Below are 23,357 nucleotides of genomic sequence, written 5' to 3' on the forward strand. Positions count from 1 at the left end.
GGAGAGAAAGCTGGCCTGGGAGAGACATGTGAGCATGTTTAACACTTGGCACATGTACACACACACACACACACACACACACACACACACACACACACACACACACGAGATTGCACATAGCCAGCTGCTGGCCATGTGCCACATGGGCAGCATACTAGAGAATGCATTTAAGATATGTAGTGCGAACCTTTGAGGAGTATAAGAAACAGGAATTCCCAGAGTCTCAATTCCATCCCAGAAAACTAACTATTTTACTACTAAGGACCATTCTCAGAGTAGGTTCAGATATCTACCTCTACAGCTTTTGTGTTTGAACTTTTGGCTTCCACAGTGGGAGACAAATCAGCTAAATCTGTTTTGAATCCTGCACAGGAAAAAAAAACAAAAAAAACCTCCTAGATTTTGTGAGATTAGGTTAAACAGTGAGGAAATGAGGAGAAATAACATGTTGGCATTTGTGTGGCATGCCTCGGGACATGTTATGAGTACACAGAAACGCAAGACAAGACACAAGAGCCATTCCCCACTCGTGGCTCTTCCTCAGACTCACACTTGGGACACGCCACTGCCATCCCCCGGATTTAAGTTCTCTCATCTGTGAAGTGAGGGTTGGGGCAATCACCAGGGTCCCTTAGACTCTGCCTTCTGATATTTGTGCTGTTGAGGAGGAAACACACCTTCCTTTCCTCGGCCTGTCTATGTGGGGTTGGGGAGCTCCATGCCCTTACAGAGTAGGTGTCCCCGTAAGAAAGGCCGCCTCACCTCTTATGCCTCTTGATTACCAAGCCACAGAAACCAAGTTTTCTTGAGGAGATACTTGGTGTAGAAACGTCCTGAGTATTGAGAGATTCACATGTCAACTGAGTTCAGACCAGCTATCTTAGTTACCTTTCTATTGCTGTGACAAGATGCCATGACCAAGGCAATTTATAAGCCGAGAGAAGCGACCTGGGAATGCCACAGGTTTTTAAAACCTCAAATCCCACCCCAGCTACATCCTGCCCCAGCCATTCCCACCTTCTAATTCTTCCCAAACCATTTTACCAACTGGAGACCAAGTAGACAAACACGAGCCTATGGGGCCGTTCTCATTCAACCCACCACACCAGATGACGGTCCAGGAGCTATTCCAGCTCCCGGATTCTAGAATTCCATAAAAGGCAACCCTTTAGATGACTATGCTGAAACCCCTATGTAGAGTCATGTGGGTGCTGTTTTAGTACTTTGTATGTGGATGATTGGCACATACCCTAGATGCTGTATGCTGCTTTTAAGAGCTCCCTGTGCAGGTTACAATAGGCCTTGGGTTTGTCTGCTTTTCCTTTTTAGCTGGTTTGGCCTCATTTACTTTCTAGAATTTGAAGTTTTGGACTCTTTGAGTGTTTTGACTCATAATCAACCTTGTTCTCTTGATGTGCATTTTAGAAGACAAATCTGATCTTGAGAACAGTGTGATGCAGAAGAAAATAAAAATCCCCAAACTTTCTCTCAGTCACCTAGAAGACGATGGGGAGTGTAAAGACTACGGGGAGGAAGACTTACAGCTCAGACACATCAAGGTAACAAAATCTTTGCTTTTCTTGGACCTTCATGGGAGTGATTTTATATTTCCCAGAACTAAAGAATTCCAGTCTGGCCTCCTTCCCCATATAAATCTCCCTGGTGTCATAGGCCATAGGCATTGTTTTGTTTGAGGTTTTTTGGAGAAGGAGGAGGATGCTTGCAACGTCAAGTTGTGTTCTCCCTATGGCCTGCTGTTCAGAGAGTCCTCATTTAGATTGCACCACCAGGCGCAGTCCCGAGGCGGTGTGTACGGTGGCATGGCTGCCGGAGATTTAGAACAACCGGCTTTTCCCTGGCACACAACTCTGGAGAAGTCACGCTGAACTATGTGAACATTAGGCAGCTGTTGGTCTTGGGTTGCAGTTTTAAGCTAGTCACTATCAAATTGTCCCAAATTTCTGAGGGTGGATTTGCTGGGGAAAGATATTGGTAAAATTCACAGAGGGCATTTATGGGATCCTGGATTGGATGAAAAACTTTTCATGAGGTTGCATTTCCTTGTTCAGTGGCCCAACTAGTCTCTTACTATATGAAAAAAAAAAAAAAAAAAAACATGCTGGAAATCTTGTTCCACAGTCTAACTCTACCCTCTTCCCCCGTTCTGTGAGTATCCCAGAGAAAGGAAGAGGGAGGAGAAGAAAGGTAACTTCTGCTCTGTGATCTCATTTGGGACACAAGGTCAAGAACATCCCCAGGGTGTAGTCCAAAAGATGCAGTCAATCCACTGGGTGACATCTGTTACACCCCTGCTGTGGCTCTGGCCCAGTGCTGGCCCCTGGGGTCATGGAGTGTAGCCATGTGGTCCCTGTACCCAGGGTTCTCACAGTAGAGTGATGCAGACAGATGCTTGGGGTGATCATTATGATTTTAGTGGATGCATTCATCGGTTCTTTATCTCAGTAAATAAAATGACCGGGACTTTGCAGTGTTACTCAATCTTAAGTCATGAGTTTACCTCGTTTTCATTTCCTTTCATTTCCTGGAACTGGAAAGTTGAGTCAGGCATGGTTACGGTGTAGAGACTCTTGTGTACACCTCCTCTCATGCCTTTGGGAGGGCTCATGACCCTTCAACCCTGGGGAAGACTCAGCCACCCTGCTCTTCTGCCACCCTCAGTGGGAGTTTGGTGCACATGAGCTGAAATTGCCTCAGCCCCAGGGAAGTGGTGGACCAGTCTCTTGTGAATGAGCCTTCATTACTCTGTGCTGTCCTGCTGAGGGAGAGGCTGGCAGATGTGAGAGAGGGACTCCGTGCTGGGAACTGGGCTCCAGATTCTGCTTCTGGCTCTGTGGCATGTAATTCCCCATGCTACCCTGGGGATGGTTCCTCCCCTCCCAGGGGCTTGATTTGCCTACCTGCACCATGAAGAAAACTGAAAGCACCCCAATGTTAGCATTCTTTGAAGTTTTCAGTTGAGTAAACATTTGTCAGGCTCCTGCCAACTGCCAGTCCTGAGTGAGTAGGCAGTAGAGAACCAGAGAAAACAAGACATATGTACTGCCCTAGATTAGAGTGGGTTTGGGTTTTGACGTCCTTCCAAACTGAAACAGTCTTTAAAAGGTTGCAAGATAGAATTCCTTGCATATGTATGTTCTTGAGTATGATTCCTCTGGAATGGCTTGCACAGGCCAGATTGTCTCCCAGTCCTCTGAAAATTCACACTGGACACCCCCGTGAGCAAGTGACTGCCCAGGCACTGTGGAGGCGAGGGAGGGCTGGGAAATGTAGAAGAGTGGTCCTGGTATGTGCATCCCAGAGGCCGAGTGCTGGAATGGAAAAAGGGAAGTGTTAGCACGACAAGAATGACCTGGTTCTGCGACCACCTGTTTGTATGACTTTTGACAAGAGCACTCTGAGGCTGTTTTCCTCATTTGCAAAATGAAGGGCTTTGACTGTGTCTGTAACAGGTTTCTCCAAGCACTGACGTTCTGTGGTTCTGTGATTCTAGGATTGTCTGGGCAAATATTGAGCTGCAGTCCAAGAAAGTCCCAGCTGCCCTTGCCTGAACTGATTCTCGTTGTCCTACACAGAGACCGGAGGGGCGAAAGCCTAGTGAAGCGGCCCACAAGAGTATCGAGGCAGTGGTGGCCCGGCTAGAGAAACAGAACGGCCTGAGCCTGGGTCACAGCACTTGTCCGGAAGAGGTCTTTGTGGAGGCCTCACCGGGCACAGAGGACATGGACAGCCTGGAGGATGCTGTTGTGCCCCGGGCTCTGTATGAGGAGCTGCTGCGAAACTACCAGCAGCAACAGGAGGAGATGCGCCACCTCCAGCAGGAGCTGGAGCGGACTCGGAGGCAGCTCGTCCAGCAGGCCAAGAAGCTCAAGGAGTACGGGGCACTGGTGTCTGAAATGAAGGAGCTCCGAGACCTCAACAGGAGACTCCAAGATGTGCTGCTCCTGCGGCTTGGCAGCGGTGAGTGCCCAGGCAGGCCACTTACCATTCTTCACAGTGGGAAGGGCACCTTCCTGCTGCTCCCCTTCCACCAGGATAAAGGGGAGAAGCAGGTCAAGTGCCTTTGAGGCTAGGGAAGGAGAGAGACTTGGCTCAACACTCACCCCAAAGAGGAGTCACTCTCCTCTTTATGAATATGATAGGAAGCTGTGAATGCAGCATTAGCCACACTGTGGGAAGAACACTGGGGAATGTGGCTCGGAGAACGAGAGTAGACAGAATGCTTGCTACTGCCCATTCAGCAAGAGGTAACACGGGCACTTAGGGTAGCCCTCCAAACAGACCTCAGGACAATAAAGAAAACTGGATGTGATCTGAAACACATAGTTACTGTGAGCCAGAAAGTGACAAAGTGGGGATCCTGTTAACATGACCAGAAAGTTGAGAGCCCGAACAGGGTATTTGTAGGGAGTTATATGGGAAAGACTTTAGGAAGTGCCTGGGTCTTGAAAGGTGGGCACTATATCCAGGCACCCGAGATTTCAAGGGCAGCACTCATGAGTATGGGAAACCCGTGGTGCATGTTAGGAAGGGCTGCTGCAGATGTGGAGGGCAGAGGATAAGGGTGCTGAAAAATACCATCTTGGGCAGTCAGGGCTTGTTTCAGTGGGAATGGGAGGCTTGAAATCGCTTTTGAGGACTGGGGGATATAGTTCAGCAATAGAGTGTCTGCATAGTATGTGCAGAGCCCAGAGTTTAACCCACTACAAAGCAAAACAGACAAGAATGCTTTGTGCCTTGGAGGTATGTAGGGATTAGTGTAAAGATACACAAAATTCCTTTGGTTTGCTCATAGGAGAACCACCCTGGCCTTTAAGATTTCTCATCTGAAGTGGTGTAGAGGCTGGAATGAATGGATTCTAAAAGGCAAGGACTGTGAGAAGAACAGACAGAGAACTTCCTGCAGAGTGTAAGACTCTAGCAGTGTGCAAGGTGGGGCCAGTCAATACAAAGGTTGTTCTGCCATGCATTCACAGCCTTCCTGGCTTCTGCATCAGGGCACTGTGCTCAAAAGGGGAAGTGAACCAGGTTAGAAAAATGGGTTCTGTCTCCAAAGCCTCCAAATATGTCACTGAAGAAGAAAGGTCTCCATTATCTAGATACGCAGTACACATTGATGTGCAGACTCTGTTCTTCAATTTGTGTGGACAGGCCTGCTTTCACACTGCCCCTTTCCCATTTGCAGGTGCCTTTTGCTTCTTAAGTGTGCCTTCATGGTAATGTCTCAGTAGATCAGCCAGGGGCCTTTTCCTGACCTTGACACAGAGGAGCAAGCAGGGCAGGGGTTGACAGAGACAAACCTCCAGCTCACACTGTGTCACCGTAGTTAATGTGCTGGAAGTGTCCCCACTCTCCAACTCTGCCTTCACCTTGGCTTTATCCCAGATCATAGGTTCACTGTGACACTAAAGGTTACGTGTGACTTTCAGATCCACAGGGTATTTATTACAATAAAATCTCAGTGAGAAGCCATAACTGAGAATTTAAGAAGGCAGTGTTGGTGCTGTAGTGCAGGTGGACACTGGGGATAGAATTCAGTTTTCAGGGAGAAGTGTGTTTCCTGACCTTCAGATGAATGGCCTTTACTTTGATTGTGCTGGGCCTTTTGTGAACTTCTTCAGAAAGATGGGGAAGCACGCCAACAGCAAACTCGTTCCACACCATTAGCTCAGCTCCTGAGGGAAATTACCTGTTTTGCATGGTCCTGAACTGAGTTTAGACTCCAGAAACCACCCCTTCCTTGGGCAGTAAGAAACGGCATTTTGTGTAGACAGATGTCTCTTTTCAACCTAAAACACTTGACAGTGAAACCTAACCCTGACTATAGTTGGTGTCTTGACCTTGCCAGGATTTCTCATCCTGCATGACTTGAATGTCATCATGATGGCAGTGGCCACCTCTTCTCTGGTATGTCACTGTTGCTGTCACAGTGAGATGGACTCCAGGAACAAGTATAGACGTGGCTTCCAGCATGGCCACATACAGAGCCCTGTGCTTTCAGGGAGGTGACCTCACACACACACACCTTCCTCCATCTAGGAACACTTAAACTCCATTTATTAACGTGTTAACTGACACTAAGACAAATCTACGTGCTCCTTAGTAATCAAAGGGTCTCTGCCTGTGTAAGGTTGTATATTTTATGGATGTATACAGGCCTGGATTCAAATTCCAACTTCCCTACAGTCTAACTATGTCTTTGAAAAATTCTTTCCTTTTCTTCTCCTTTTTCTTCCTTTCTAACTTCTTTCCTCCTAGGTCCCCTCACCAATACTTACTGCTCTCCTCCTGTGTCAGGCATTGTGCCTATGGCGAGTAACAGTCTTATACATTTGTAACACACACTCACATATACACACACATACACAGGAACATATACACACATACACACATACACACAAACATACACACAAAACACACATATATAAAACACAGATGCACACACACATGGGCATGCATACATGTACACTTTGCCTTCTGTTCTGGAGGATCTCACACGCACAGAGGGCTGTAGAACAACAGAGATAAGACAACCGATTTTTGGAAGATTGATAAAGAAAAGCCACCTGAAGGAAGAAAAATGGGCTTGAAAAGTGAGTTTCTATGCAGGCAGGTATAATTAGGTGGGAAGAATGAGGTGCAATCTAGCCAACTCTGTGAGCCTCAATATTACACTCCTTAAAATGGGGCTGATATGAGCCCCCTTACAGCTTTGGAGTACTCAGTATAGTGTCTGGAACTCTACTGATGCTCAGGTTCTATTAGCTACTCTTTTTCGACATCATTTGGAAGGGAAACTAAGATAGGGTATGTTTTGGATTTTAAAGCTGGTTCCACCAATCAGTAATTGGCCCTGTGACTTTGGGCAGGTTAACCAACTTCTCTGCTTCTCATTATCTTTGACAGTAGAAGATAGAATGAGTTATAGATGTCTGCTTATTTCTTCATTCAATTACTCAGTGATACCACTGGATACTTTCCAAGCCTACAGACTTGAGGAGATACAAAGAAGGCAGAAACATTGGGATGAGGGTAGAGGGTGGTGGAGGTAAATGGGTAAACATATCATGAAAATGCAGAGCAACCAGCTGTGGAGGGGGTCCCACATTTTGAGCAATCCTCTCTGCTCCCCCAGTTCTGGGAAAACAGTTATTCTATAAACATTACCAAGAACCTGGGCAGAGAAAAGAGCCAGAAAGTGACAGACCTTTGTGGGGCCTCAGTTCCACATGGCCTCTAAGGTCTGGGTTGGTATCAGGCCAGGCTTTCTTCTTGTTCTTGGAGGCCTCATCTGCCTTCCTCTCCTAGGGTCCCAGCTCAAAATCTTCTGTCTACACTGGGTGCTGGATCATTTATACCCTGACAGGTTATTCAGAAACCAGGTTGGCCAATAGGTCAGTCCTCAGTTTTAAGAGGATTTCTCCCCACATGGGAGGATTACTGGTAGTGTGGGAGTCTCGGCGTAGGTTGGGGGGAGCTGGAAGGCAGTAGCCTGGCCTCTTGAGGCTCGTGGCTCATGACAGCTTCAGGCATGGGGATCCAATTCATTGGCAGCCAGGAGTTGTAATGGGGTAGCTCCTGGAGGTGGAGGCACACACTGAGGGGGACGGGGCAGCAGGACGGCAGGTGTACTCTCAGATGCTTGGCTGGGTGATCCACTTCTCCCTCTGTATGCTCTTTCATTCATTCTCTGGAAATGTCAGATGTGTCTGATGGGAAGGGTTCTCAAAAGCGTGGAATCCTGGGGCTCGGTAAGAACCGACAGGAGGTACACTGTCCTCACTTTGCTAAGGAAGAAGCAAGCCCACACTGGTCCAGTGTGCCTATCTCAGGACCTTTACCTCCCATGGCTTTCTTTAGCACTCTGACTCCTTTGTCACTAATATGGATGTAGCTATACCATCCCTCATAAAGGACCATCCATTCCTTCTCCATGGTCTTAGCCTCTGAAACAACCCTTTCTGACAGGACATAACCTCACACTCTCGCCCAAGAGAGTCATTCATTTCAGTACTTGTACAAAATTAAATAAGGAAGCACTGTTCGAGTGTGGCTGTGTGTCCACCACACAGTCATTGTTCAGCAAACGGCAGTCTGACTTCCTTTCCTCCCCTTTTCTCTCCATCCCCCCAAAGGATCCGTGGAGAGGATTCTGAAAGCATAAGGACATCGTGGCTTACAAGGCACACACTGATTTATGGGATTATTCATTCATTTATTTCTTCGTCTTCAACAACTGTTTATTGAGATTGTACTTTGTGCCAAGACAGGGAGAGATGTTAGAAACCTAGAGATGACAGAGACAGAGACACTCATAAAAAGCACCTGCAAGTTAGAGGTTTAGTGTTGTCAAACTGGGGGATCATGGCCTCAAGGAAGGCCAAGGAGATAAGGTGAAGCAGGGCAGTTGGGATGCAGGGGCCAAGGAACACCAGTGTGAGAGTCAAGCAGAGAGGTGTTTCAGCTTCTCTTCAACCAGTCCCTGTTCTTAAGCTTTCTAATTACATTATTTTTATTCACTTGAGGGCTGTGTGTGCGTGCATGTGGTGGGTCCCCGGGCTCGAACTCAGCTCCTCAGGCTTGGCAACAAGTGCTTTTACCAACTGAGGCATCTCACCAGCCCAAGTCCCTGTTCTTAATACACAGGGGAAAAAACAAGTTTAGGCAGCCTCCCTAGTGTCATTCCTTTTGGTATGAACCAAGTGGCATAAGTTCAATGCTTCTCTGAAAAAACCCTGAGGAATGTGAGGAGGAGTAGACATGTCCTTGCATTGAGGATGCACACAGCTGTGCCAGGGGCCACAACCATGGATACCTCGCACCAGGCAGAGTAAAATTGGTACAGTAATTGCAAGAGGAAGGCGGATAATGATTTTAGACTTTGTATATATATTTTGTCAAGGAATGTAGGTCCAGATGATGAATTCTGAGGGAGAGATAATAAGAATAATAACAGTAATTTGCATGTGCGTGGCACCTTACAGGTTTCAAAGCACCTTGACATTTTTATCTCATTGGACTATTCCAGTAGCCTTATTTCAAGGCCAGGTAAGGATTATTATCTCCATTTGAAAGAAGAGCATGTGAAAAGAAGAGATAATGCCCCTGTTGGCTAGATCATAAGCGGGTGAAATGTTTGAAGAAGAGAGCCGTGGCGGCTGGCCTGCATATCTGTCTTGGCTCTTTAGAGCTGGATTGCTAACACATCTGTAACCCTCTGAGTTTATGCCTTGTGTTCTGTCCAAGGTCTGTTAAAATACCAGCTTTGATCTTTAAAATCCTTTGTGGTCTGAGCTGGCTTCTTTACGCCCAGGTCTCTGATGGTGCCCTAGAAAAGACAGCTAATGTCAGCCGGATGCTTCCTGCTGATTCCTCTGGACTGGAGGCAGCCTGGCCTTTGGCAACAGATATTACTTGGGCTTGAATCTCACTTGCTGTAATTCCTTACCTGTGTGACTTAAAGCTGATGATTTAACCCTTCCGAGTCCGTTTTCTCCTCAGTGAAATGGGAATCCTTAAGACTGCCACATTCAGGCAGAGAACCCACTTAGTGATTTAACGTCTGCGTGGGTCCTGGGGTGAGAAGTTTCAGAGTTTTGAGTCCTGGTTCTTCCTGAGTCTTCTTTAGTTGCTTTGGACAAGTTACTTCCTGAGCTTTGCTTTACTCATCTGTGACACAGAGTCCGTGATCACTCCAACCATTACAGCTAAGATGATGGAATAAACCACTGCAGTAAAGATGTCTGCCAGACACAAGCATGAGACTGTTCAGTAACTCCTACACTGGCATGTAGGCTCATTAAAGGATGACACAAGACAGGGTGTGCACAGTGCCTGGCACCTCCCAGCTCTGCTTCCTGCCACGGGACACAGATATTGTAGGGAACATCCTAATCTTTGGCTAACCCCTAGGGCCTCCTGCAGCTCCCCTACTTCCTAGTCTAAGCTTCCAGAGCACAACTTTCTCAGCCATCCATTTTACAACTAGATGTGTGTCTGGAGTCTTAGAATTCCCTCCTTCCCTCAGTTTTCCTGAGTGGAATTCTACCTCACCTCCATTGTTCTGTTGGCTAGCCCTCATCAGTTGATCCCGTCACTTGTCTCAGAGATCTCCAAGATCCCATCAGTTCTTTCAGACTCACCAGATATAACTCTGCCTCCCCATGCTTTCCTTGGGCCCTTTGCCTTAATTTAGGTCCTCAGTTCATAATCACCAGTGAGCAGGAGCCCTAAAAATAATTGGATTTTGAGAGACAGCTGAAGAAGCTGGGTAAGAGCCATTTACTTGTAAAAGTAAAACCTGGGGGCTCACAGTTGCCCTCAAGTTTGGTGTGGTACCAGAATGTGTACTTAGTGCTGCCCTATGTGGATGTCTCGAAAAGATCTAGTTGCAAGACTGGAATCTTTTATCTGATGATAGCGGCCATCTTTAATTTTGAAGGCCTTGTTTATTTATTTATTTATTTATTTATTTATTTATTTATTTATTTATTTATTTATTGCTTTGTTGACTTACTAGAATTACCCTGAGTTGATGCTAGATTATTTTCAAATGTGATTTCAAAGTGATTAAATAATTCTGGACTCTCTGTCTTTTCTCCCTGGAACCGTTTTCCTATGGGTCAAGGGGATGGGGCTGAGGAAAATCCCTTCCTGCTCCTTTGATAGCTGTGAGGCAGCTAGGACATCAGGACATTGCTGGGCTTTGCTTTGTGACAGGTTTCTTTTCTGCTGGTCACAGCAGTCAGGGAATGCAAATGGCCAAGGGTTCAACTTACAACTCACTGCACTTCTAGATGTTCCCTGGGGCAGATACTAGGAACTTTTTTATCCATAAAACCAGCTCAGCCATAGATGGACGCATGATGCGGGAACAGGCTGCTCTAAGAGATTAATCAGGTGACTTACCGGAGGCCACGTTTCAGAAGGAGGCCTGTCTTGCTTTTCCAAGTGTCAGGCAGTTTGATCAGTCACTCAGCCCCTGTGCCTCTCCAGGAGTGCCCCCTCCTCTACCTGCCTGTGGATTCTGGAGCTTTAAGACTCACATGCTTCCAAAGGTTTCCTGCTTAATTGCTATATAGTGTCTGTCTTTCCCGGCTATACAGCCTCAAGATTTCTGCCAGAAATTTCTAGAGTTTTCATGAAAATTACCTTTTTGGAAAAAGATCATTCAACCTTTTACTCTCATCTTAATAGATAGGAAAACTGAAACCCAGAGGAAAGAACATGCCTGTGCCACGTGGATCGAAATGTATATGGGGATTTCACCATCAGGAAGTGTGGCAGGCTGCTGTCCCGCTGGTGTGGATGGATAGACTCATCTGACCATTAGGGTTCACTGGGGAAAGTGTTTCTGCAGGAAACTTTTATTGAATACTTCTCTGTTTCAGACCCTTTGCTGGGCATGAAAAATGAAATGAATAAGACTCTGTGTCTTAAACACACTCTTAACAGCAAATAATTGAAGTGCACTGTGAGTCTTTGCTTTGCTCTTGGGCCTTTGGTGTTAGAGGAGGATAGAGGAGAGATCTTTTTACACTACTGCAGTGTGGGTGCTGGAGGAGTCTTTAGAAGGCCTCAGGTTAAGGGATTTAGCTGTGATTCTCCAACTGAAGAGGGAATAAACAGTACCACATGCAACAGGAAAGTCTGAACGGAGTTTTAGAGTTGTGAGAGAGGCGGACTTCTAGGGAGAGCTGAAGGAAAAGCCTGGGACATCTCTGGAAAGGAAAATTAGTCGAGGAAGTGCAGCCCCATAATAAATGCTGCCGCCCTGGAACTCCTGCCCTCATGTTGGCTGCTGCGATTGGCATCCCCTTAGGAGCCTGTGGGCATCACAAGCCCTTCTGCTCTCCACCCTACTGGTGCCCACCTCAAACTCTTGCCCCTCCAACTCATCCGATCAAAGGACCAAAGCCCATTTCGTAGGCATTACGTGCACATGCGAGGTCTTCAGCACTGCTCTGGCAGGACCAACCCCAACCATTTTGGCCGTCTCTTTCTGTTTTGATGTGATGGGGGCCAAATAGTCGGGCAGGGGTGAGTGAAAGAGCAACAGATGAAAAAGTGCACTCACCTGACCAGTAAAGTATGTGCTCAGAGTTCCCAGAGGTGGAAGTGAGTTCTGGTGACCCTCCCCCCTACTCTCTCTCACAACTGCAGGGGTTCTCAAAGATGGTCTAGGGGAGTAAGGGAAGGACAGAGGAGGTGAGGGTCCTGTAGAGAGAGTAGTAGAGGACATGAGGAGCCTGTGAAACCTCTAGAAAGTAGAGTTAGATGAAGCACAAGGTTCAAGGAGCAGGGCTCAGGAGCCCGAGAACCCTGAACCTGAGCAGTGAGTACCTATGCGGTTTCCGCACGCACGCACGCATGCACGCCACGGCACCTCATTGAACCTCCCAGGAGGTAATGAGATCAGTCTTCAGGACTTCCATCATGTCTAACCTATTTTATTTGGCACTTACTTAATGAATATTTTATAGGTGCTGGGTGCTGAGGATACAACAGTGAATAAGACCGACCGCTCTGCCTCCACCTCTTAGCATAAATGTCTTACTCAGAGATGTTAAGGAGATAATAACAATGACAGTAGGGTGAAAAGATTTTTTTAAGGAGAATTTTTGTTCTAAGATACTTAACATAGATGACAATCAATAGGTGTCAGCCCTGTCCTTTTCCAGCATGTCACTGAAAAGGGTCCTCAAATTAAGAAGAAATACTTTGATTCCCCAACACCATGACTTGGGTCGGCTTCCACTTCCTCTTTTTTGAAGGGCTTCATACGTTTTCCCATGCCCATTTCTTCTCTGCTGCTCTCTGGTTCAGATTCTCTGAGAGCCTAGCCAACCTGGGAGGCCTCCTGTAGTCTGCTGGGATCTCACCCAGGCCAGGCCTCATGCCAGAATGACTTTTGCCTCAGCCCAACAAAGCCTGTGGCAGCCCTTGTTCACAGACCACACTCAGGAAACGGAGAGGGAAGGGGCCAAAGACCTAAGAGCCGCCAGTTGTGCTGATGACATTCCTAGACCACACTCAGCCCAGCTCTGCGCAGTCAGATCAGCTCTCCCTGAGGCCTTCTAGGATCACTTAATCATTTACCTGTGGGAAGGACAGAGGAAGCGAGGGTCCTGTAGAGTGAACGTTAGAGGACATGAAAAGCCTGCGAAACCTCTAGAAAGTAGAGTTAGATGAAGAAGTACAAGGTTGAAGGAGCAAGGCTCAGGAGCCTGAGAACCCTGAGCCTTGCTCCTTTCCCTCCCCTAATATTTATAGATTGTCAGACTGCCCAGAGTCAGCCGGGGAGTCTGTGTTTGTCCCTTTGTCCTCACTGTATGAAGACACCCCACCAAAGGCCTCACCCAAACATCACTTGCCCTTCCTCCAAGGTTTTTTTTTTTTTTTTGGTTTTATTTATTTATTTATTTATTTATTTTTTGGTTTTTCGAGACAAGGTTTCTCTGTGTAGCTTTGCACCTTTCCTGGAACTCACTCTGTAGCCCAGGCTGGCCTCGAACTCACAGAGATCCTCCTGCCTCTGCCTCCCGAGTGCTGGGATTAAAGGTGTGCGCCACCACCGCCCGGCCCATCCTCCAAGTTTACACCCATTGTTTTGAGACGTCCTAGTCTTCTCCAGATGCAGCATGGCTGCCATTGCTTCTGTCCAGAGTCCTCTTGTCAGTTACACAGCAATTGTGACAAGCAGCTGTCACCTGTTTCTCCAGATGCTTGACTACGAACCCTCAAAGCCGCATAGCCCATCACTGGCACTTATTAGATATGTAATAGATTTGCACTGAAGGAATGAGGCCAGTTTCTGCCTTTGTAGAAACTAAGGAGGTGCCTAGCCACAGTAGCAGGTGAAAGTGGTCAAGGTCATCTTCCAGGGCATGATAAGGTCCACAGAGGCTGCCCGGCCCGCTCTGCCCTGGGCCACAAAGGCACATCTACCTGCCCTGCCTGAATCACCTCCCTCTTCCCAAGGCCCATGCTTATTTCCTTCATCATTACCTCACTGTCCATGTTCAGATTCTTTTTGAGAAAGCAGATCATGTTATTCTAATCTAAAATGTTCCTGTGCTACCGTTATGTGTTCTGTTTGCATTCAGGAGTTTTGACTTGATTCGCTTTGTACTTTGGAAACCTAGACTTGGGCTTCAAACTCATTGTAGACTTACAGAAATAAATATGATTTAGTCCTTTTAAGAGGAAATCTAATATCATGAACTCTTTGATTTTGAAATAAATCAGAAGTGATGATGTCTAAACATGTATATGATTTGAAGACACAAGTGACCTCTAGACCTCTTGAAATCACATCAAGTGGCAACTTTTCAGAGTTAAGATAAAGGCGTAGTATAATTTCATCTCTTTGTTGTACCAACAAACAGACTGCTCTCCTCAATGACTCAATCCATGTTTTATAAGAGGAATCACCAGGACTTAAAAGAGGTAGAGGATAAGGACATACGATTTAAACCCTGTCTTTTAGTCTAACTCCACTGTGCACCCATCCCATCTGTATATAATACATACATACATAATAGTGTTTCACATGATGAATTACAAACTTCTCCAAAGCTGAAATATTTTTTATTTGTCCCAGAATCCTCAGTGTCTCTTACAGAGCTTGTGTGGTGAGTAGATTTATATAGGTTGTGTATCAGAGCTTGTGTGGTAAGTTGGTTTATGTGGTGAGTGGGTTTGTGTGGGTTGTGTATCTGAGCTTGTGTGGTAAGTGGGTTCATGTGGGTTGTTTGTCAGAGTTTGTGTGGTGAGTGTTTGTGTGGGTTGTGTGTCAGAGCTTGTGTGGTGAGTGGGTTCATGTGGGTTGTGTGTCAGAGCTGTGTGGTGAGTGTTTGTGTGGGTTGTGTGTCAGAGCTGTGTGATGAGTGGGTTTGTGTGGGTTGTTTGTCAGAGCTGTGTGGTGAGTGTTTGTGTGGGTTGTGTGTCAGAGCTGTGTGGTGAGTGTTTGTGTGGGTTGTGTGTCACAGCTTGTGTGGTGAGTATTTGTGTGGGTTGTGTGTCAGAGCTGTGTGGTGAGTGGGTTTGTGTGGGTTGTGTGTCAGAGCTGTGTGGTGAGTGTTTGTGTGGGTTGTGTGTCACAGCTTGTGTGGTGAGTGGGTTTGTGTGGGTTGTGTGTCAGAGCTGTATGGTGAGTGTTTGTGTGGGTTGTGTGTCACAGCTTGTGTGGTGAGTGTTTGTGTGGGTTGTGTGTCACAGCTTGTGTGGTGACAGAGTTCATGAATGACTGAAGGAGGAGATAGGCACTACTTTTTGTGCCCTTGTAAAAGCTTTCTTTACTTGGCTAAGAGGTTTTTCTCTATGGAAGGTGTATTTTCCTCAAAATAAACCTCAAGTGTGTGTCACTACCAGAATGCCAGTGGATCAAAAGGCCTGTCTTTTTATTCCTACTCTTCCCACAAAATGAAAAAAGTTCCTTTGTTACCTAAAATATCGGAGCCAGAATGTAGTGTTGTCCCCTAGCGCAAGCGCTTATTATTGTGGCTAATTTGGTCACATGTGTTTGAGGCAGAACAATGCCTCAGAAATTTTAAAAAGCAAAACAGCAATCTGAAGCATTTGTTGTAATGAGATGTAAATTGCCAACATCGGGAGTGGAGCCGACTAAAATTTGCAATAAAGCGCCCCCCCACACACACGTCTTAAATTAAAAGCACTAGAAACCCTCCCTCTGCTCTCCAAGGAAACAACATGGGGCTTTTTGTTGGTGGTGGGTTTTGTTGGATTTTGTCCTTTTCTTTCCTGATTCTGTAATACTGAAAACGTGCATTACTGACTGATTCATCCCTCCCCCCACCCCGTTCTCTGCCCATTCATCTGCCATTTTCTGAGCCTCTGTTGTATGCCTGCCTCGGTGCTTGGCTCTTCAGGAGTCATCATCAGCCTGCATGGTGTCCCTTGGTCACCTCTTTGTAAGTAGGAAAGCTGAAGTTCAGAGATGAAGTGACTTTTCTAAGATCATTTATCTTGGAGTCCAACCCGCATCTGCTGAAAATCACTGTCAGGATGTGCGTTTGGCCAGTTTCTCTAGATGCTCCACTCCTGAGGCTGTAGCCCTGCCTTGTACTTTCTGTATATATATACAGTGTGCCAGAGAAAGGAGGTGGTGGCAGAGAGCTGCCACCAGTGTTGAATGATTCTGACTCAAGGTGGTAAGAAACGCTGATCCTTGAGAGCAGTACGGTAGCCTCAATGTTTGGCAGAGCTCTGCTAGACCCGGAAGAGATGAGTCTGAGCTCATAGGAAAGGGGGTGGAAATGGTTGCAAGGCCTTCTCTGTACAGGGTCTTGTGCTAAGTACTGGGGGCAAAACCAGACCAGCAGGGGCCCAACTCACTGAGTCCATGGTTTACCAGAGTCAAAAGTAAGCACACAAGTGGATGTGTAGGAATGGCAGTGGGGCTAGTTTACTAAGTACCCACTCTGTGCCAGACGCTGAGGCTCCCCTCCACACCGTGAGTGTGTGTGTGTGTGTGTGTCTGTGTGTCTGTGTGTCTGTGTGTCTGTGTGTCTGTGTCTGTGTCTCTGTGTCTGTGCGTCTGTGTTTAACTCATTTAGTTTTCAATCTTGTCAAGTTGGCCTTTCCTTCATGCGAGGCTAGGTCAGAGATGTGTATAGTATCTCTTGTGACAAGAATTTGACGAAGTGCCAGATGAGCCCTGGTCTCTGACATAAAAAGACTGTCCAGTCCCTGCCTCTGCTCAGCTTCACAGCTTAGTTGAGGCACTAGATGCATCTATGGAGTGGAGATGGTGTCAGGGAGGGTACAAAGGGAGGTGGAGCGCTTCCACTGGAGCTAAATCACAGCCCTCCTACAGTACACGTGAACCCGCTGTTTAATCCCAAGCCAGGAGGGGACAATTGCCCCTATTTGAAGGATCGTGGTGGTCTTATGAGAGAAGTGGCATTTGAGTCAGACCTTGTGTCACCCTTGGAGTTTGGACAGTTGGACAAAAGGGACAATACACAAGCACAGCCTCTGAGCCAAAGAGAAGGTGTCTGTGCGGAGGGCTAGGGTGGCCACTTGGATTAGAAAGGATTCTCAGGAGAATGGACTAACAGGACACTGAGCCAGAGAAATGACACTCAACTCCAGCCCTTCTAGTCTCTGCCAGTATGGATGCAGAGTCCATTGTCTATGACCATAGCCTCCAGAACTGTCCATTCTGATTAGCTGCTTTTGAAGTTTATCTAGTCCCCATTTCTACTTCCTGGACTGTAAAAGGTTACAGGCATTCCTTCCTACCTGCACTTCTTCCTCCAATACCCCTACTTAGCAGTACACCCATCGAAGACCTACCGCTTCCAGGCTCTCTGTCCTCATGTCATAGTGGATTTACTAAGAGCCTACCATGTGCCAGGGATTACTGTGGGCTCTAGAGGTGCAGTATGAGTAAAACCATGCTCCTGCAGAGCTTCACATTATAACACTGCAAACAGACAGGGGCTGCACACACAGCTTACAAGTTAGAACATAGAGACTGTACCTAGGAGCAAGGCATCAGAAAGAAACCATCAGACTGGGAACTGGGTGGACAGAAAGGCAGCCTCCAACACTGATTTAATAATCCAGAGACCTAGGACAACACAACACACAAAACTGAACAAAGGAGTCAATCTGAATTCCTGACATAGAGAGAGGCTGGTTGTCCTTCCTGGGCCTTTGTGGGCCGTGGTGGGGGACTTAATATTAAGTGTAGCAGGAATCTTAAAAGTTCTTATTAATAAAATCAAACCTGGTGCCAGGTATTGGAGTAAAGCTGGAAGATCAGAGAGACAGAACAAGCCACAGCTACCTCACCTTGCCAATTCCTCAGCTGATCCTGTTTCCTCAGACTGGAAGCCTCTGAGTCCTCATTCCAATGGGTCTCAGCTAAACTGCTTCTCAAAAGCCTGAATGCTTAACCAGGCCAAATTTGCCTCTAGTTTCTGGTCCTCACGCCTTATATATCTTTCTGCTTTCTGCCTCACTCCCTGGGATTAAAGGCGTGAGTGCCAACATTTTCTAGCCTAAGTATCTAGTGGCTTTTCTATTCTCTGACCCCAGATAAGTTTATTAGGGTACACAATATTTTGAGGAACACAATACCACCATAATTAAGTGTAAGGGGGTGGGAAGCAAGGAGGAACAATGTCATGTGGAAGTTATCTTTGGCAGCCATTGAGTCGTTGAATTCTCCTTGTTTGAGACAAGGTCTCATGTAGCCCAGGTTGGTCTGAAACTTGCTATCCAGATGAGGCTGGCTTTCAGTGTCTGATCCTCCCAAGCATGAGTGCTAGGATTAGGGACATAAGCCTTTGCCTAACAGTCTTCCCGCTTGAAAAGAAGGTGGTTTCATGGACTTTGCAAAGATGGCCTGAGAGCCAGTGGGTGCAATGGCCTTCTCAGCCTGTTTCTCTTCTCTGTCACTGAACAGCAGGGCAGAATGAGACAGCAAACAACCTCAGCCTGTCCTCAAGGGAAAGTAGAGTAATTACATTTTCCAGATCTGAGAAAAGAGCAAATGTTTTTACTTATTCATATCTTGACAATTCACACCTGTAGTAGAGAAACTTCGGCATGTGCTTTGGAGACTTTCAGTTCATTCTTTGTTAAGCTCCTTTCTTTTTTAGCAAACATTTGGAGAGCACCTACCAGGTTTTGGGCATAAGGGGAAAATTAGAGCCGGGCCTGATGTTGTATAAAGCACACTTAGGTTGTACTGTCAGAAAGATAAAGATGCTGTCTGTCCTTCAGTCCACAAGTTTCTTCATCTGCAGCTCATTCACTTATGGTCATGAAATTAAAAGATGCAGAGCCAGGGATGGAGCTCAGTCTGTACCAACATGCTGTGTGTTCTTTTATCTGTGCCATTCTGCTCTCTGTCCTTTCTGTGGTCAGCTCTGTGGAAAGCTCATGCTTAAATCTTTGGAGACTGCAGAGAGTCTATCTTTCATTGGCAGCTGCTAGCTGCCAGCAGCTCGGGGTTGATATTCTTATTCTGGGAAACTCTGTCATAAGGACTTCTACCAGCAAACTCACAGTGACATTCCCTCCATTAGCCAAAAATCTAGGATATGTCAACTGAACATAGAGTTGCAACCAGATCATTACACAAGGATTTAGCAAATAAAGAGCTTCGAACCCAGTTGTCCATGTGGCCAGGATAATAAGTTGCATCCTGAATTCATCACTTACTTAAGTGAAACACATAGCAGCAAACAGCTCCACGATTTTAGTGAAGGCCAGCATGTGAAACTATAGGCTTTTGAAGTTGTTCTCGCAGACAAGTTAATTATTTGGCCATATTTACCCATTTTCTCTGTTCTTTGGTAATCAAGACACAATGGGTTATTTAAAAAAACTGTCATTTTAAAAGCTAGTAAAGAAAAAAATAGCCCCCCTAGAAACAGCAACCATTTCCCCAGCTTCCTTTCACTGTTTAAATCTCACATAATTTGTGTTGATTGCATTAAAATAAAAATATGAATGATCACTGTATCAAGCAATCAGGAGTTCACTCTGTGTTGTATTTTAATTTCTTGGTTGGAATGCCCTTGCTCAGATACTAGGTCCCTGGAAGGAGTTCTTTTCATTTTTCCCCATAGCTTTCCCCATTTCCCTTTGTTCACATGGCCCTCTCCATCACAGGCTCCAGAGATAAGTTTGTTGGCTAGTCCAAAATGTGCATATTCTAGTAATTGTCATCCCCTTCTCCAGCAGTCTGAACAGACCCTTTCTTCTGTGCAGGAAGTTGAGTCTCCTGTCATTCGGCAGAGACACTGACAGCCTAGAAGGTGTGCTTCAATCATACCTAATCACTAAAGTCTAGTTAATTCTTGCCCTCTGATTCCACCTTGTGACATTCACGCCTCATAGTTCTTAGAGTCTGGGTTTAAGTGTAGCATAAAGAACAAAAATACGGTAGCTTTTTTTTTTTTTCTTTTTTTTTTTTTTAGTGCCACTATGTACTGATAGATGCATAGTTAAGAATATTTGCCTTTTATTTTCCTTGGAGTTCTAGACAGATCTCTTTTCTTAACTGCCTAGGTCCCGCCATTGACTTGGAAAAAGTAAAGTCAGAATGTCTCGAGCCCGAGCCGGAGTTACGGAGCACTTTCAGTGAGGAAGCAAATACGTCGTCCTATTACCCCGCTCCTGCACCTGTCATGGACAAGTATATCCTAGACAATGGCAAGGTAGTGTTTTCAGCTCGATATCCATCCCCCCAGGTGTTTGCTAGTCAGAGGAAAGGTGGAGAGTATGGCGGGGGCCTTCTGAAGCCCAGTGTGGCTAGCTAGCCTCCCAGCCTAGCCCCGGGTGACTGTGGAATTTATGGCATGGTAGCATAGGTTTGCTGGGACTTCCCCTTCTTCCTCTTTAAAGAACCATTGTGTCAAAATAACTATGAAACTAACCTAACATTTTAGAACAGCTTAGTAATGAGAAAAAAAATTAAAAAGGAGTTCCTTTAATAGTTCGATGAAATTCTTCCTATCTTCCTATGAAACCGGATGCCCAGAGAATATAAGGTTAACTCAAAGTGAATTACCCATTTGTAGATAGCAATTCAGTGTATATTCATTCAATATTAAGAAAATAGATGTTCCCAGCCCCCAACTATATCCTGGGGTCACAGGAACAAATGAGCCATAACCCTTGTCCCCAAGTCACTGGCCCACAACTCTAGGGCTACACCTGACTCCTCATATTTCTCTCATGGCTCCTGAAAACAAGTCATGAAAGAACATATAAGCCTTGGTGGTAAGGAAAAGTCTGTCAGAGTCCTTTGTCCAGGCCCTGGTAAAACCAGCTTTAGTGTTACCCTCTGCCACTACGACACACATTTCACACTCACCTCTCCTTGGCTCCCAGGAGTCATCTGTGCCAGTTTGTTTATCTTGCCTCTTGCTTCGAGTGGTCTCTGTTTATCTGATATCATTCCCTAGTGCAAAAGAAAGGTTGTACAAGTTGGTTTGTCTGGATGCATCCCCACAACTGTCTGGCCTGAACATGTTGTCAAGCTGAGGAAAAGAAACGTGTTTATCTTCAGGGCTCTCTTGGGTGTGCTGCCATGCCTGGCATCTCTCACAGAGAACTTGATGGCCCAGGGCCTAGGTCTTGTCTTTGTTTCACTCCTCAGACTTTCACAGTAAGCTTCACAGGAGTCAGGTTGGAAGCCCAAGCCTTAGGTCACAGCATAACACTACTTCCGTACTGTGTGACATCAGGGAGGTCCTTGGCCTTTCTGGGCCTCCGTGTCCTTGTCTGTAAAAAGCACGTCATATTGATGCTTTCCATGGGCCATTTTGGACTGTAAGTGTGTATCTAAGTTTGGTAAACCACCCAAGGTGAAGCTAGAATGAGCAAACCATTCTGGGACTCTTGATTTCCTTTTAGTCATGATCACATTGTGGAGTGATTGAAGAATTTTTCTTAAGAAACTTCCAAGAAACATCTATTTCTCTTTTGCTTTGAGGGCTGCCAGGCAGCTTCTGAGTCCTGCTGCAAAAGCAACATTCTCTCCCAAGAAAATAGGTCTCTAAACCTCCTTTAATTTTTAACACACACATTAAACGCTTCCAGAAAATGTCTCTTTTTCTTTTTCCCAGCCACTGCTCTAAACCTCACCCAACTTTTCTTTGAGGCTAATTTGTAGTCAGGCAGAGGACTCTTGGAACAGGAAGGAAGGGAAGCAGACACTAGGAATGGATGATAGCTCCTCACAGCAGTAGGTGTCACATCCCAAATGATGGCCTTGTTCCTGTTGTCTTGCCTGGGCCTTCCTTCTGTGCAAATGGAAGACTGGAGCTCTGCAAGGCCTGGATCACTGGAATCTGATCCATTTGCCACCAGAAATGAGTTTTGTCCTATATCATACATCACAAAGTAATTCTTGAAGTCCAATCCTACCAGATGCCATATTTTTCATAACCTTCCCTGATAAGGAAAGCTAACATTTTTTTTTTTTTTATCAAATGTTACCATAGTTTACCTGAATGGGGTTTGCCACACAGATCAGTTTCTGATTTTGATAAGTCCGTTGCTTATCTAAGATGTTTTTATTTATATTAAAAAAAACACCCCATTGAATTATAAAACTGCAAAGACCATTAAACAGTATGACTTATGTTTGCACATTAAGTAACAGATCTTGAAAATGCACCCAGAGCAGGGCCTAATCTAAGCTATGTGACAGGTTAAGGGCAGGTGGGAACTGAAAGCTAGGTCTCCTAGTTCCTAGGCCAGTGCTTTCTGCAGTCTGTCTTGCTATGTCCCTGGGAACTGCACACTGCTCTAGGTAGCCATGAGTGTGCTGATCTCAGCAGCCCTGGTCTCAGTTGCTCAACATGGACCTATGATGGGTCTTCCTGAGGCCAGGAGACCATTTCTTTCTGTGCTATGGCACTGGCATTGTACTTAGGTGGATGCCAAAAAATATTTTGTTCTCTGAGGAAGAGCTGCTCATCAGAGATAAAGCCAAAGCATGAAGATATATTAAATATGCTCATGCGTTGAGTATGCTTTGAGTTTAGACTGGTCTTGATCACTCTGCAAGAAGCAGAAGGGGAGAACCTTGACCTCTCTCCACTGGAATGTGCTGTGACAGGTGGGACTGAGTCGGGTAGTGATGGCTGTAGATGAGCTGGTTCTTCATAAGGAGTGTAACCTAACCCTGTCGCAGTTAAATAACATTTCCTGGATTGTGGACTGAGTATGGAAACCTGAGTAGCTTAAAATGACAGGAATCTGTCATCTTAAGGACATCCCTTCTTTTCCAGACCAGAGGAATGTGAAAGCAGAGATGCCAATAGGAAGAGAAGGGGCAGTGATGTAGCAGCCACTAGCTGTGTGTGTGTTCTCCTTATGTATAGTTCATCTCATTTAGTACTTGATTACCCCTCCAAGAGCTGGAGGATGATCTGTGTGGTTGAGAAAAGTGAGGCTCAGGGAAGTATGTCGACTAGCCCTGACTCATGGTAATCAGCTGACAGACAGAAGAGACAGAGTCCACACCAGGGCTGGCAGCTCAGAGCCCATCCCCCTCCTATTCTAGCACTGGAAGAAGGAGGTGGATGTGTTCAGAGACTTTCTAGAGGGATGGACTTACTGGGTTAGTGATAGAATGGAGCCAGGCTGAGGAGGTCAGATCTGCTGTGATAAGAAATAGGGAGCCATTCCAAATTCCAAAGGGTTGACATAAAAACATAGAACTGAAGACTGCTGGGGCCATCTAGTTAAAAGAGGAAAGCAGTGTTTTAGGGAAGTGGATGTCAGTGATTACAGGGTGAGCTGAACGGGGCAGCCACTGGCAAGAAAGCCAGTCAGCAGGCTTCTTT

General features: G+C 46.0%; 1 protein-coding gene across 10 annotated transcripts in view; it reads left to right on the top strand.

The window, feature by feature from the left end:
• Positions 1–23,357, top strand: part of LOC131903881 (BEN domain-containing protein 5) — a 1,181,880-nt gene that overhangs the window by 942,922 nt on the left and 215,601 nt on the right. For 8 of the 10 annotated variants that reach the window (XM_059254714.1, XM_059254709.1, XM_059254708.1 and 5 more), the window contains 3 exons: positions 1,426–1,559; positions 3,594–3,978; positions 20,068–20,216. The exons of the other annotated variants lie outside the window; for them this stretch is intronic. In XM_059254714.1, the coding sequence (XP_059110697.1) occupies positions 1,426–1,559; positions 3,594–3,978; positions 20,068–20,216 (668 nt within the window). The remainder of the gene's footprint in view (positions 1–1,425; positions 1,560–3,593; positions 3,979–20,067; positions 20,217–23,357) is intronic. 10 annotated transcript variants of the gene reach the window in all.

Source organism: Peromyscus eremicus, chromosome 2, assembly GCF_949786415.1.
Source record: "Peromyscus eremicus chromosome 2, PerEre_H2_v1, whole genome shotgun sequence".
Taxonomy (NCBI): domain Eukaryota; kingdom Metazoa; phylum Chordata; class Mammalia; order Rodentia; family Cricetidae; genus Peromyscus; species Peromyscus eremicus.